Source organism: Camelus bactrianus, chromosome 24 (assembly GCF_048773025.1).
Source record: "Camelus bactrianus isolate YW-2024 breed Bactrian camel chromosome 24, ASM4877302v1, whole genome shotgun sequence".
In the NCBI taxonomy this organism is placed as follows: domain Eukaryota; kingdom Metazoa; phylum Chordata; class Mammalia; order Artiodactyla; family Camelidae; genus Camelus; species Camelus bactrianus.
In genome coordinates, this window is record NC_133562.1 from 14,257,070 (window position 1) to 14,271,369 (window position 14,300).

Consider the following 14,300-nt stretch of genomic DNA (forward strand, 5'->3'; position numbering starts at 1 on the left):
ATTTATTCATAATTTCATGTTCTCTTTCCCCTACAAATTCAGAAAGCATACGCTTATGCAGACGAAGACGAAGGACGCCCATCCAATGACTGTTTGCTCATATATGATATTGAAGGTGTAGGTTCCCCTGCTGGCTCTGTGGGCTGTTGTAGCTTCATTGGAGAAGACTTGGATGATAGCTTCTTGGATACACTGGGGCCTAAATTTAAGAAGTTGGCAGATATCAGCCTCGGGAAAGAAGCTGAACCATACCCAGAGCCTGACCCCTCTTGGCCAGCTGAGAGCACTGAACCAGTTTGTCCTCCACAGGGAACAGAGCCCATTGGTAGTGGACACCCCCCTATCTCCCCACATTTCGGCACTACCACAGTCATTTCTGAGAGCACCTACCCCTCGGGACCTGGTGTACAGCATCCTGTGCCTATTCCTGATCCTCTGGGCTATGGTAATGTCACTGTGACCGAGTCTTACACCACCTCTGGCACTCTGAGGCCCTCTGTCCATGTTCATGATAATCGACAGGCATCCAACGTGGTGGTGACAGAGAGGGTGGTCGGCCCAATCTCTGGTGCCGATTTGCATGGAATGTTAGAGATGCCTGACTTGAGAGATGGGTCAAACGTGATAGTGACAGAAAGGGTAATAGCACCAAGTTCAAGCCTGCCCACCACTCTGACCATCCCTGATCCTAGAGAGTCTTCAAATGTGGTAGTGACAGAAAGAGTAATCCGGCCAACTTCCGGCGTGATGGGCAGTCTGAGTATGCACCCCGAGTTATCGAATACCCACAACGTGATTGTGACAGAGAGGGTAGTTTCGGGCTCCAGCATAACTGGAATTAGTGGCCCAGTGGGGACAGGCGGAGGCAGCAGTACAGGCAGCAGTGGCCTGATTGGCAGCGCAGCCGGAGTAAGTGGTGGTGGCATTGGGCTGAGCAGCATGGGGGGGACCGCCACCATTGGCCACTTGAGAGGCTCCTCTGACCATCACTTTAGCAGCACCCTGGGTTCCGCCTCCCCGACCACAGCCCGAAGTCGAATCACAAAGTACAGTACAGTACAATATACCAAGTAGCCAGCACCCAGCACACTTCTTCTCAGTGATTGTGACTTAGGTTCAATTCCCACCACCCAAAAATGAACAATGTGATTTGTGACGCACAATTGGGTTCTAAGAAAACTGTGCAACGAGGTGAGACTCCACAGCAAGGGAAACAGACGGAAGCAGTGTTATTGGGCAAGAGCTCTCCTTGGCATTTGTAAACTTTTTTCTCATATTAATACTAATGGAATCATGACAGTGAACTAGAACTTGAGACAGGGTCTTCTTTGTGCCTGGATGGCCCGTAGGGTCTTCCTTGCTTCCGTGTGGCCTGTAGTATATCTCCAGCACACGGAATAAATAAAACTCGGTCATGTAAATGCACTGGCCTTAAGATGACAATTCGCATAATTCTCCTTGCTCTGTTTGGATTTGCCCTGAAGCTCAGGCAATACCTAAAAAGAACTAAACATGCAATATGTGCTCATGTATGTGGGAAGAATTTGAAATATGTGCCAAATGCCATGTCAGTTTCACAGATAATATAAATAAAAATCCAACCACATATTCAGACCAGGGTTAATCATTAAAGAAAAAAAATCTGGCTACACAGCTAAGTCCACAAGCCACAAGCACTCCTACTTTAATAATTGCACTGGGTAAAATAAACCTCGAATTAGGAGATGTTTTCATAAGAGAGTGGCAACAGAGAGACTGATTTGGGGTAAACTGGCAATGTCTGAGCCTGGATCTTGAGATGGGGCTTCAGCTATAATTCCTATGGAGTCAAGGACTTCTCTGATTCTAGTTTGTGTTTAGTGGTAGATGCAATGGTGATGAATATTGTATACTGGTGAGGTTGCAGGATATCACACCCATTTCCCCCTTTACCATTGTGACTCTGACTTAATAAAGGAAAACCTGACAACTATACTTCTCAGAATGAAGAAAGTAACACCTGACATGGTTGTCATCACTAGCTACCTTCCAAGGAAGCAGATGGGAACTGCATTGTATTTTTCAGATTGTGTTTTTAGTGTTATTCATTTATACCCAGCTCTTTATTACACATCTCCTAAGTTAAAATAATTTACTTAGGCTGAGCTGTGAAAAACAACCTGCAGTATGGTTATGCTTTGGGAAATTTTTTTTAAGGGAATCTTAAAAAAAAGTTTTTAGAACATGTAAAATGTTTAATGGGGGAAGTTAGAATTATTCAGTAAAGTAATACTGTATTATTAGTTTTGATTGAATTTAGTACTTTTTTTTTTTAAAAACAACCCTCTGCTGTTATTTTGAAAAGATCAACAAGGAACTTTTAACAGAGTTGATGATATTGTGTTTACGTGAATGAAATTGTACTAGACAACCCCATTTCCTTACTCAATTCTACTCCTTGAATTTTCTCACTAGTCTAAATTTTATATTCCTGGTTTGATTGGTCAATAAGCTCTTGGATTATATCTGCTCCCGTTTATAGAGGGTTCCCAAATTACATAGTATGATATATTTTTCTAACTTCAAAATTTAGTAATGTGTTATTTATGATACGTCATTTCTGGCAATTTGCTTTATAGTGTTACCTAGTTAAAAATCTCTGAATAGAATCAAAGCATTTTTAGAGGTAAATTTACTATTGCACGGTAGAGGAATTTTTTCTCTTTTCTGAATTCAATGTTAATATGTGCTCACTAATGTGAAACTCGATATGACAAAATCTTTTAAGGATTAGTCCTCTCAATTACTCAAAGTTCCCAGGGTGTTATAAGATCAAAGAATAGTTATTGGACTTCCAATACTTGTCAAAGGGGGATGGGGAGTGAATGACTTTTACCTAGAGCAATTTTGCTCTGCGTTATAGTAGATGATGTCAACATTTTCAAAGCCACAATATATCTTATTTTAACTCTGTAGACTATGTAAAATTTCGGTAGTCTGTAGCATGCCAAAATGTGGAGGTGTAAATAAAATCATTCACAGGGAGTCTTTTATTTCTGTCTCCCATTTGGAGGTTCCATTAATAATTCATAATCTTTCTAGAAAAAAAAGTCAAACTGTATTTATTGAAATATACTTGAGTATGGCTGGGTCCAGGAGTCTGAAGAAATAAAAATAATTATTAATTATTAGTACTTGTCACTTTGATACATCATAAATGTTTCCTTAAGACTCCTTATATCTTCCAGAAATGCTTTTTAGGTTGTCTAACGAATGTCAGAGTGACCATCCTTGATAGCTATTGTTAGTAAGATCCATTAGTTACATAAAACCATGGGAACTACATGGAGAAAAAGGCAGTATTAGTCATCAATCTTTCTAGGAAGATACTTTCAAATCAAATTTTTTTTTCACGATTACGTATTGATGCTCTAACTCTTTATTCCTAAACTTTAAAATTGCCTTTTCAAGGCATCAACCATTCTAAAAGTCATTTAAAGGCATGTAATTTTTTTTTTTAATGAACAGCCTTTGGGCAGAATTTAATTCTTCTCTCTAGGTGCTTTAATTCATATACCTTAGGTCATTCTATAAGCTTAAGAAAAGATACGAAAATTGTTTTATAAGTGAATAGTTAAATCCATATTGCAAGCTGAATCTCAGATTCACTTGCTTCTAATAAAACAGAAGGAAGAAATAGTGATTTAAATGTTATATGTATATAGTTTGAAAACAAAGTGTTTAATATTTATAAAACATCTCACTTTCCAGAGAGGTAGTCCTCAGGGGCAAAAATTAGTGTATTATAAATTAAATTTAGTATTTAATGTCAACCTAAATACCATCTTGAGTTAAATTTGACATTGAATTCCAGATTTATCTGCTACATATTATTTGCCTCTATGTATGTTGTCTGATGTAACTATATTTGCACTAAAAAAATTACAGAAAAAGTATCTATTTGGGTTATTTTTATAAGCCTTCATCTGGACATCTGTTGTAAACTCATGTATAAAGTTATAAAGTTATAGCCTCATAATCTTCATTCAATGTAATGTTCTGACAGAATTTTAATCATACAGCTTCAAAAAGTCCATATTCACTCTGACTGGATGTTTTGGTTATAGGCACAATCATTTCTGAAATGATACCAACATTTGAATGTTATACACCAGGGTATAGAACACACACGCAGCCTTTGACTATAGTAGGAGTTTAAAGGTGTTATAATCTTGGCTAAAATGGGCCCAGCTTTTTCAGAAAGATATTTGAAACCCAAAACAAACTTTTGAAAGTACTGCCACATTTCCCCATGCCTATTTAATAAACTCCAACCTCTGTAGGGATTTCTGGTGTTTGTAAGACCTCCTTCGGGTCGTGCTAGCATACAGCAGCCCACAGACATTACTAGTGCCCTGGAAATAGAATGCGTCTTCCAGGTCCCGTTAGGACAAAGACATAAATGGATCAACCTATTACCCATCAACTAATTTTTTAAAAAATGAATTATCTATTGTTTAGTTGTCTCCATTCCTCCATTTAGTTACCTTTGAATTACTGAACACTTTCGCTTAAGCTGGACTTAGTCTAACTTCTTTTTCTTTTACCATTTTACGGGTATTTTTAGACTCCGATATTCATCTTGGGTGATGTGTACAACAAGGTGCTTTCCTTTAAGTTTCAATATAACAGTTCTCGGAATATTTGGGTGCTAGTTTCTTGCTTGGTCATCTGTTGGCTATTTTTAAGTCGGTTTGTAATTTCCAAAGAGTTGTGTTTACAGCAATAAAATGATTAATACGCCTTCATTATCTTCTCTGAATTGTAAGGTGGGGATGGGTTTTAGAATATAAGGATTAATTAGAGGTTATCAAATCTAGTTATTATTCTCAGTCCATTTCAGGGAAGAAACAATGATTTTATTTTCACACTTAAAACTTTTCATTTTCCATTTCCTGGCTCTTTTTTTTTTTTTTTTCCTATTTACTGAGGAACCTACTCTGCAGAGAGCTGCTTAAAGCACAGCCGTAAGCAGCCCCATGCAAACAAATAAATAACTTGCATTTTAAACTTTTATTTGATACTTTTATCATCTCTATGCTTTCACCTTTTTCTCTTTCATACTCTAATTTTTTTGGTTTACATCAACATTTTATTTCTTTCAAATGGCTTTTCTTCTTACTTGCTTTTAAAATCAAACCCGTTCGTCTTTATTGGGGTGCACCTCCTTGTTGCTCTCCAACGCCACTTTCAGAACATGATCACCTTCGTCATGCACACAACCGTCCCCTTTGCAGACATAGGGAAATACTTATACCCTCCTCCCTCTCTCCTCCTTGTACCATTTCCTGACCTCTTAATAACATCCCCACTTTTATTGATGCCTGTATTTTGGCCCACAATCTTCCGTGATTTCTCCAACTCCTGAAAGTGTTCACAGTATCTTAGGTGGCCACATAAATGAGGCACTTGACATCCCCCATTCTCAGTTCCTAGACCTCCCTCTTCCCAGTCCATCTCAGCCACCTGCTTCCTCGGCACAACCCAGCATGGCAGTACCTTGGATGCCTCAGTTTCACGTCTTCTTATCTTTTCAGCTCATTTGCTTGAGGATTCCAATTGTTCCAATTCCTCCCCTTCCTCCAAGCTCCAATTCTTCGGACTCCCACCACTTTCTCACTGTCTGTCAGCTTCACTTGGCTCCTTGTCTAATCAAACTTCATGAGCCCAACTACAGTCACCTCTTGGAGCATTCCTTCTACTTCCTTGCCCTAATCTTTCTCTTTCGTATCCAAAATCTTTCACACCCCCATCTCGGTCTGCACACAAACAGCTAAACAAGTGATTCAAATGAGTTGACTTTTTTCATTTTATATACTCGATTTCAAATCTCACAGTAACATCAAATGCTTCCCTAAATCCTGTCTGATTTCGTGACAGACTTTCCATCTCATTATACTAGATGAAGGTCTTCTATACCTTCTCTGTCCTCAACCCTCCCACACCTCCTCTTCCCCCTTATTCTTAGTTGATGACCTAATCCTGTTGTTCACTGAGAAAATAAGTCAATCTTGAATCCACGCATCTTCCTCTGCCAGGCCTGCACATCCACCTGCATTTGCACCCACATTCTCCCCTCATCTTATTACAATGGACTTAGTGTCCTACTCATATAAAAAGACAATTCCCCATTTGTGCTCAAGGACTTTGCTCCTTCCTTAATAGCCTCATAGTCTCTTTCCTGTTCTCTCTCTGTCTCTTTCCCCTGGAACATTTCCATCAGCACCCTCCCTGTGGCTACTGCCTCATTTTTTGTTTGTTTGTTTCGCCAAAAATTTTAAGACTCATGTACACGTGCTTTTTTTTTCTTTCCCATGTCCCATCAGACTTCAGCGCTCACCCATCAGTCCATCAGAATGGTGCTTGTTAAGTTTGTCTAAGACCTATACATTGCCAAATACAAGGCTTACTGTTCTGTCCTGGCCTTTCTTAACCATTGGAAAGAATCTGAAAAAAGTTAACTATTCCGTCTTCCTTGAAACACTCCTCTTTCTTGGCTTTTAAAACATCATCTTCTATGGATATGGATTGTATTTCACTGGCCAATCTCTCTCATTTTTTTGGTTCCCCACTTACCCAACTTTTAAGTGGTAATGTTCCCCTACAGTTTGTTCCAAGACCTCTCCTCTTAACACTCTACACTGTCTCGATGATAACTTATCCAAGCCCTTTTTAAAATGTTTCAAGATTAAAACTTGTAATTTATCCCCTAAAAATCCCTCATCCCAGCAAACATGACTCCACTGACCCATTGCTCAAACCTGAAACTGAGTACTCCTCCTGGATTTCACCCTTTCCCTCACCCCTCACATTTCATCCATTAATAAGTCCTATGGATTCTATAACCAAAATATATCTCAAGCCATCTAACAGTTTCCATCCCCATCTGCCACCCTATCAGAACTGCCTCTTAAGTAAGGACCTTCTTCAAACAGTTTTCCTACAGGTAAGCCTATCTGGCCTTCTAAAGGTATAAATTAAAATTAAAGTATAAATTAGATTAAGTCAATCCCCTATTTTAAGAATTTCAATGGATTTCATTGCATGTCTTAGGACAGCCTACAGGGACCTGCCTGATCTGGCATAAAAGATGGCGGTGGAAAGGTGAGGGAAGCTTGAACCATAATAGTTATAATGGAGGAGGTGGGAGGAAATGGACTGAAGAAAGGCTCTGAACTCTGCAACTGGTATTCATTCTGCATGGAGCAATTCCCTCCTCATTTTCATCTTTCAGGTAGCAACTTAAGTATCATTTCCTCAGAAATTCTTTCCTTGACCCACTTGCTCATTCATTCATTCATTCATCCATCCATTCCACAAGTAGTTATTGAGTGCCTAATAGTAATTGGGCCAAGCAGTGGTGATACGATGGTGAGCAACACTCCCCATGGAGTTTATGTTCAGGAGAGGGAAAGGGTAGGGGAGGTACGACAATAAACAATAAATATACGGTGTATTAGACTGCAGTAAGTGATCAAGAGAAAAGCAAAGCAGGGCAACTGAGGCTAGGGTGGGCAGGATGGGGACGATACTCTTTTATACAAGGTCGTTGAGACGGGGTTCTGCTATAGGTAGTATTTGAGCAGACACCTGGAGAACAATCAGGAGCAAGCCATGTGGCTTCCTGGGTACAGGGCATTTCAGGCAGAGGGGACTACAAAATTGCAAAAATTCTGAGGCAGACATGATCTTCAGGTATTCAAGAAAGAAGGAGACCTTTGTGACAGAGTGAAAGAAGGAAAGCACTGAGGAGCGAAGTCTGAGAGGTAACAGGGGATGAGGTGGAGTTTGACCCTGCAGGCCACTGTAAGCATTCTGACTTATTCTCAGTGAAATGGAGAGCCACTGGAAAGCTTGGGCAGAGGAGTGCTCTGCTCAGCTTTGTATTTTTTTAAAAGATCACCTACTGCTAGCTCTCTTAATGAGGGAGTCCTACTACTTGGTTTGACCATACAATTTGGTAGCAAAACAAGTGACAAAAATAAAACAAAACTCCTAAACAGTGTAATAAAGCAACATGCAAAAAGAAATTGGAAAAAGGGCACTGAGCAATAAATTAAATTCGAATCTCACTGTAAAGTGCCTTTAAAAAAAAACTCAAGCATAATAAATGCAAATGGAGAATATTAAATTGGTGAGCAAGTTTGAAACAGATACCAGTTTCTGGGAATGTACTTGGTGACTGAGTTCAAATAAGACAAACTCAAGCTGACCCTGGGAGACCTACTTTTCCGAATTTTACAAACAAGCTTAGTTATGCCAAACTCGGTATATCTCAGTCCTCCCTGTGACTATGTTCCAGTCATCCCTCCTTGTATAAACTCTAGAGAGGAAAGCCCCCATCTCAAGAACTTTCCCAGAACTACTCAGAATATCGGGATCCAATTCTTATCAAGTTCATATCTGGCTGAACCCAGAATGTAATTTGTCACATTCTTCAAAGGAAAATACTTAGCTGCATTCAAATTAATAGATATCTCTTTCAAGATGTATGCCAGTTTCTGCTTGATAAATTCCTGACCCAGGCTTCTCAGTTTGTTTTGATCACATCTTCAGCTGGATCCACTCAAAAGTGGACCCCGAGACAGGATGTGAGGGCAATCTGGGGGAAAGGGATGGAGGTGAAGGAACCACTGGTAGCAAATGCAGAGATGAAACAGGAAAGGGAAAGCAGCCAATAAAAGTCAGTTACCACCACAGGCAACTGATGCCCTTCTGGGGAAAACCCAGGGAGCTGGTGTAGTACCTGCCACCAAAGAGTCAAGCATCCCAGAAATGAAGGAGATTGTGTATTCAGACAACAGCCTTCATCAGTTAACCATTAAGGACTGCCTCTGGGGACAGAATTCCCTGTGCTTGCTGCACAGGTGGCTAACGTGGCTATGGCACCCATGAGGTGAAGACACACAGGAGCCGGCAGTCAGAAACTGGGCGTGCGGACACAGAAATGATGAGGGCAAAACATGGGGGAGGGCACCGACAGGATCTGTTACAGCCATGGGAGTGCTCAGCACTCTTGGATGAAATATGCTACATGAAACCTCAGAATTTTCTGATTTGACAGCCTTTCTTGAACATTCCACTGTAAATAAGAGTAGGTCATAAGTTAATATATCGATAGATTGGATAACAAACCCCAGTGGTATAAAACAGGAAAGTCTTCAGGTCCCCCTTGTCATTAATTTGTACCTTTATGATATTGTGTCATTTGTGTTAATTAGGTGCTTGCCCCTGTAAAGTGCTTAGACATATAATCATTCCCCTGTAATACGTGACTTAGCTTTACTGTTACACTTTTAGGAGTGACCTTGATAGATAATTGGTTTTGATGTCTATTTACTGCCAAAACGAGGGCTATGAGTCAATTAAAGTCACCGTTTTTTGCATAAACAGCCCTAACACTTTAACAGCTTATTTCTATGTTACAACATGACAACTCACTCCGTTTCTAAGACATATTCTTGCACCTAGCTTATTGAAAGGGGTACTTCAAATATTCTGTCATTATTTGAATATGGAAGCAATTAAACAACAAGTTTTGAATTAATGTATGATGCACGGAAGTGAGCACAGTGACAAGCAGAAACTCAGTAATTATTTGCTGGATACATGGATAAATGCTATTCACTCACACCTCAGTTTTTCTAAAATCCATTCTTGCCTTGACAGTCTATATGAGAACCGAGCGCCTAGATTACATCATATTGCTTGTCAAGTTCCCACCATTCCCAATAGAATTTCTCTTTCAGAATTATTCTTTGGCATGATGCTGCTTTAAAATGAGAAACAACATAATTCAATTTCGTTAGATTGTAAAATATATCTTGACCAATGTCTTAAATACGCTTTGGGAAAAGACTAGATAAATAAAAATTTGGACCTTCCTAGTATGTAGTTAGGATTAAAGGGTAAACTAACGAAAAAATTTATTTTCAAATGTAACTAAATATTTTTCAAATATTTGAAAAATAGTGTCCAGAAAAATTGGAATGAGAATGTTAACTTTCTTCATATGACAATGACCATGGTAGCAATAGAAAAGTGCTCCCAGAACCCTCTGAGACTGACCAATCATATCTAATATCACCTGCTAGGTGAAGTCAGATATATGTAGAAATTCAGACCTTTTTCACATGCTGTTCTCTGGGAGAATGAGTAAAGGTACTCCTTCTCTCAGGGGATGAATATTTTACTAGATACCCTTGTAGCGTAGATAAAGGGCATGTCAAAATATCTATCCACCTCTGCTGCCTATTCAAAATCAATAAACAATTTGGGGGTTGGCATCTTGATTCCTAGGGCAAGTAGAGGGCATCTGGAGAAAGAAGACTAACTTTATAGTCACCCCACCATGCAAACTAATAAATTAATATTCTACTGAATAAATCATCTTCTGTAAACATGATTATTGTGCATCAATCACCAGGAGAACTGATCTGCTTCCAATATAAAGACAAAAATAAACGTGAGCCTAGAAAACTCAGATGCCAACCTTGCAGTGGGGAAGGTTGCTGGGAGGGGGCCCGGAGCCAAGGAGCTGAAGGCGTCCACCAGAAGTTGGAAAAGGCAAAGGAAACAATCCTTTTCTAGAGCCTCTCGAAGAACTGCAGCCTTGCCAACACCTTAATTTTAGCCCCAGAAGACTCATTTTGGACTTCTGACCTTCAGAACTATAAGATAATGGTCTGTGTTGTTTTCAATCACTAAGTTTGTGGTAACTTATTACCACAGCAATAGGGAACGAATAGCAGAATTAATTACATAGAGTAATAGCCTAGTCTATATAAAAATATTATCATTCTCAATTGCAAACATTTAAAGAAATCCAAAACAAACTCAAAAGAGGGAAAAATTAAGTAAAGATAGTTGCAACACATATGACAAGTTAATTTCCCTTACACATGACAAGCGTTCATAAATCCATAATTAAGACATCAGTAACACAATGGGAAAAAAGGGAAAAGGAAGCAAACTTTTCACATAAAAAGAAAAGTCATCCGCCCCTGACCCCGATGACATTTTTCAGGAGAAGTATGCAGCAAGTATGCAGTAAGTATGTAAGTAATCCACTTTAATTAATACCGAGCTAGAAGCCACGCTGCTCCTTCTGCCCTTATTTGGAAGACATCCCACACCAAGGACATGAAGTCACAGGGAATCAACAAGGCACCTCTCTCTGTGGGTAAGAATGATTTTAGGGTGTAAACGAACATCATCCTGATGGTATTAACGTAGCTCTTTAGGAAACTGGCGTTTAAGTCTGTGATTCCTAACACCCACTAAATAACCTGGTTTGCCAGCACCCCCGTTGCCATACATAGATTGGTTTTAATGAGGAGACAAGTTATCTCCAATGCCATTATCTCGGGGTGAACAGACATGTAGTTACAGCAACTGCTCTAGGTCAAAGCCAAGACAGCCTCGTTGACCGCTCGTCCATCCCCCAGGCCCAGGCTAATGAAAGCCCTTCTGCATGAGTCAACTCTAGAACCTACTTGCCTGCAGCATTTGACATAGTTTGGGACCATAAATATTTTTAAAATTTCCTTTCCTCTAACACTTGTTTTCAAGAAATTAAGCTTTCCTCAAATACTTAAATAATATCCATCAGGAACCCTAAACTGTGATAATTTGATAGGAAAACTCTGTCCTAACATCATTTTCATAATAATTTTGCCTGTGTAGATTTCCTTTTTTTTTTTCCCGAAAAGAATTTGAATTAGCTGTCCTCTGTGGCATTACTTTTAAAAATGTGTGATAAAGCACTTACTATGTGCTAGGTGGGTAAGACATAAGGAGGGAAGGTGTCCTACCACTTTGGAAGCGGGATGAAACAATACTACAGAAGCACAAGAACAGTAATTAAACATCAAGAGGACCCCTGAAATTCAACGTACACTTTCATATGAGCAAATGAAATACTACTGTTTTGATTTCAAACATAAATAACGGTGCAAACTTATTTTAAAATTTCCACTTGCAGAGTCAGCTTTTAAACTCAATAGTCTAGTCAACTCTACAATATAGAAAGGATTTTTTTTTTTAAGATAATAACATTTGGCCCTCAACTCTTTTCTATTTTGCCTTCACCTATCTAGCCAATACTGGAAAGTGGCTTGGTATATATATATATATAAAAATAAACTGAATATAGATCAGGAGGTAGAATTCTTGCCCTTTTTATAGTAGTCATAAGCTTTTCAGCCTCTCTGGGCAATGCCATTACATGAAGACAAGGGAAGGAAGAGAGGACAGGTTAGATTAATAATCTCTAGGGTATCTTTAAGCATTAATATCCCATACTCTGTTTCCATGATGGCTGGTACCCTACAAGAGAAACAGAAGAGCTACTATATATCTATCTAAACTCACAACCTCAATCAAGCTTTGCCTAGAAAAGGATTTCACTAACTACAGTCCTTTGGGGATTCTATTTTGAGATCATTCCCCTCAAATCTCCCAAGGAGTAAATACAAAATGAGGTGATGTGGCATCAAGTGATCACTTCTCAGTTACTGCAGAGTCTTTAAAATCTGCCCATGGTAGTAACCTCCAGATTCAAAATTCTGGGGACTACTGAAATGAGGAGTTATAAATGGGGAATTCTGGAGGAATCATCCAAATAATCTAGTCCTTATTTCTATTGCTTGTTTCTTTTCTTTGAAACTCATTCTATACAAAGCAATTCAGATAAATAGAAACTTTTATATTTCTGAAGAAATCAGCCAATTATGGTGTAAACAAAGGGTGGAAACCCTTGTAAAATAGCCTCATATGACACAGCAAGGAAGAAGTATAATTTTCCCCTTGTGAAAAATGATAACTCATAGGGGTCTAGACCTGTTTCATTAATTCTCTTAGGCAAATTAAATTATTCTAATTCAAGATTAGATAAAATAAAGCAGAAATCAATTTCTTTTACTGGCCAACCAATGGTCAACTTTCTGTACGATGCATGTTAGTGTAATACACTATTAGCGGCTGCCTCAGAGCCTGCGTGGAACCAGCACCATATCTACCTCCCACGTGCAGAGAGACAAGGGGAAGATGCTGCTGCATTCGAAAAGCCCAGAGCTCACTGGTGCTATTGATAGGGGAATGTATCTCAAAGAGTAAAAATATTTTAATGCTGTTCTGACCTAGGTATAAAAGAAAATTTTTCTATGGTAGATACAACTGTCAGATTTCAAACCTCTGGACAAAAATTCATGAAAACAAAGAAGGATGAAAGCTCACTTGGATATAAAACAGCTACAAGAGAATTTTCAAAATATTTATTTACTCTAGCATGGCTTTCCATAACTCTTGTTTTAAAGACTAGTCGAGCATATGTTGAAATAGTGGGTTACTATCCATCCCGTGAATGTGTGTGTGTTACTTCTAGACAATCTGGAAAACCACCTGAAGATGTATTTAAAGAAAGCATGATCCAGACACATGCCTTATCAGGTCAGCTTATCTATTTTTGAATTAGGCAGATATCCCCAAATATACAATTTGGCTTGAGCAGACATATCAAAATACTGCCTCTTTGTAACAATGTATTTTTTTTCCATGCTTAAGTATAATTTCCTGCTCTCTGTCTCACAAATATTTTCAGCATACAATTTATTTCTCTTCATTTTAGAATACTATGTTAGCCCTCTAACTGCCTTGATTCTTTCCTATGCTTCCAAACATGCTAAACCATGGTTCTCGAGGGACCAAATTCTACTTAGAATACATCCCATGAGTAGGGACAGACATGTCTTGTTTCTGAATTTCAGGGATGGGGTGGTGAAGGCAAGATGTAGGCTCCCTTTAAAATTCTCCAACCGACACCTAATAGTAATCAGAGAAGACTTAACTACATTTTCTTTTTATGTCTTTCAATGTTGCTGTCAGCCTGCAATTTATTTTTTTCATAAGAAAACTACACCTGTTCTAAACCGAGACTGACAAGGGGGAAGAGAGAAATAAAAAAGGGGAAATGATTTTCTGAAATATCCAGATGCTGCTCTGCTCTTTTCTCTTTAAATTCCTAGGTTTCCAATTTCAGCTTCTTCTCAATAAACATTTAAGGGGGTTTAAAAGGTGTTCCTCACTCACGTTATGTACTTTTTTTATCAGCAGAAATGCCATGAGGAGTGAATGTACTCAGTATTGTGGTTACCTTAAAACAACGGAGTTAATGTTAAACCCTCATGGTCTGACTGTATATTGAGGAAAGAAGATGCTAAAATGTAGAAACAAATATACTAGTAAAATTACAGTTTCTTTGT

General features: G+C 38.8%; 2 protein-coding genes across 6 annotated transcripts in view; one reads left to right on the forward strand and one right to left on the reverse strand.

Annotated features, from left to right (window-relative positions):
- Positions 1 to 4,787, forward strand: part of DSG1 (desmoglein 1) — a 34,476-nt gene extending 29,689 nt beyond the window's left edge. The window contains exon 16 of the mRNA XM_045510355.2: positions 43 to 4,787. Coding sequence (XP_045366311.2) covers positions 43 to 1,074 — 1,032 coding nt within the window. The 3' untranslated portion in view covers positions 1,075 to 4,787. The remainder of the gene's footprint in view (positions 1 to 42) is intronic.
- The window catches only part of DSC1 (desmocollin 1), a 274,987-nt gene that overhangs the window by 163,192 nt on the left and 97,495 nt on the right, over positions 1 to 14,300 (reverse strand). The gene's annotated exons all lie outside the window — the stretch shown is intronic.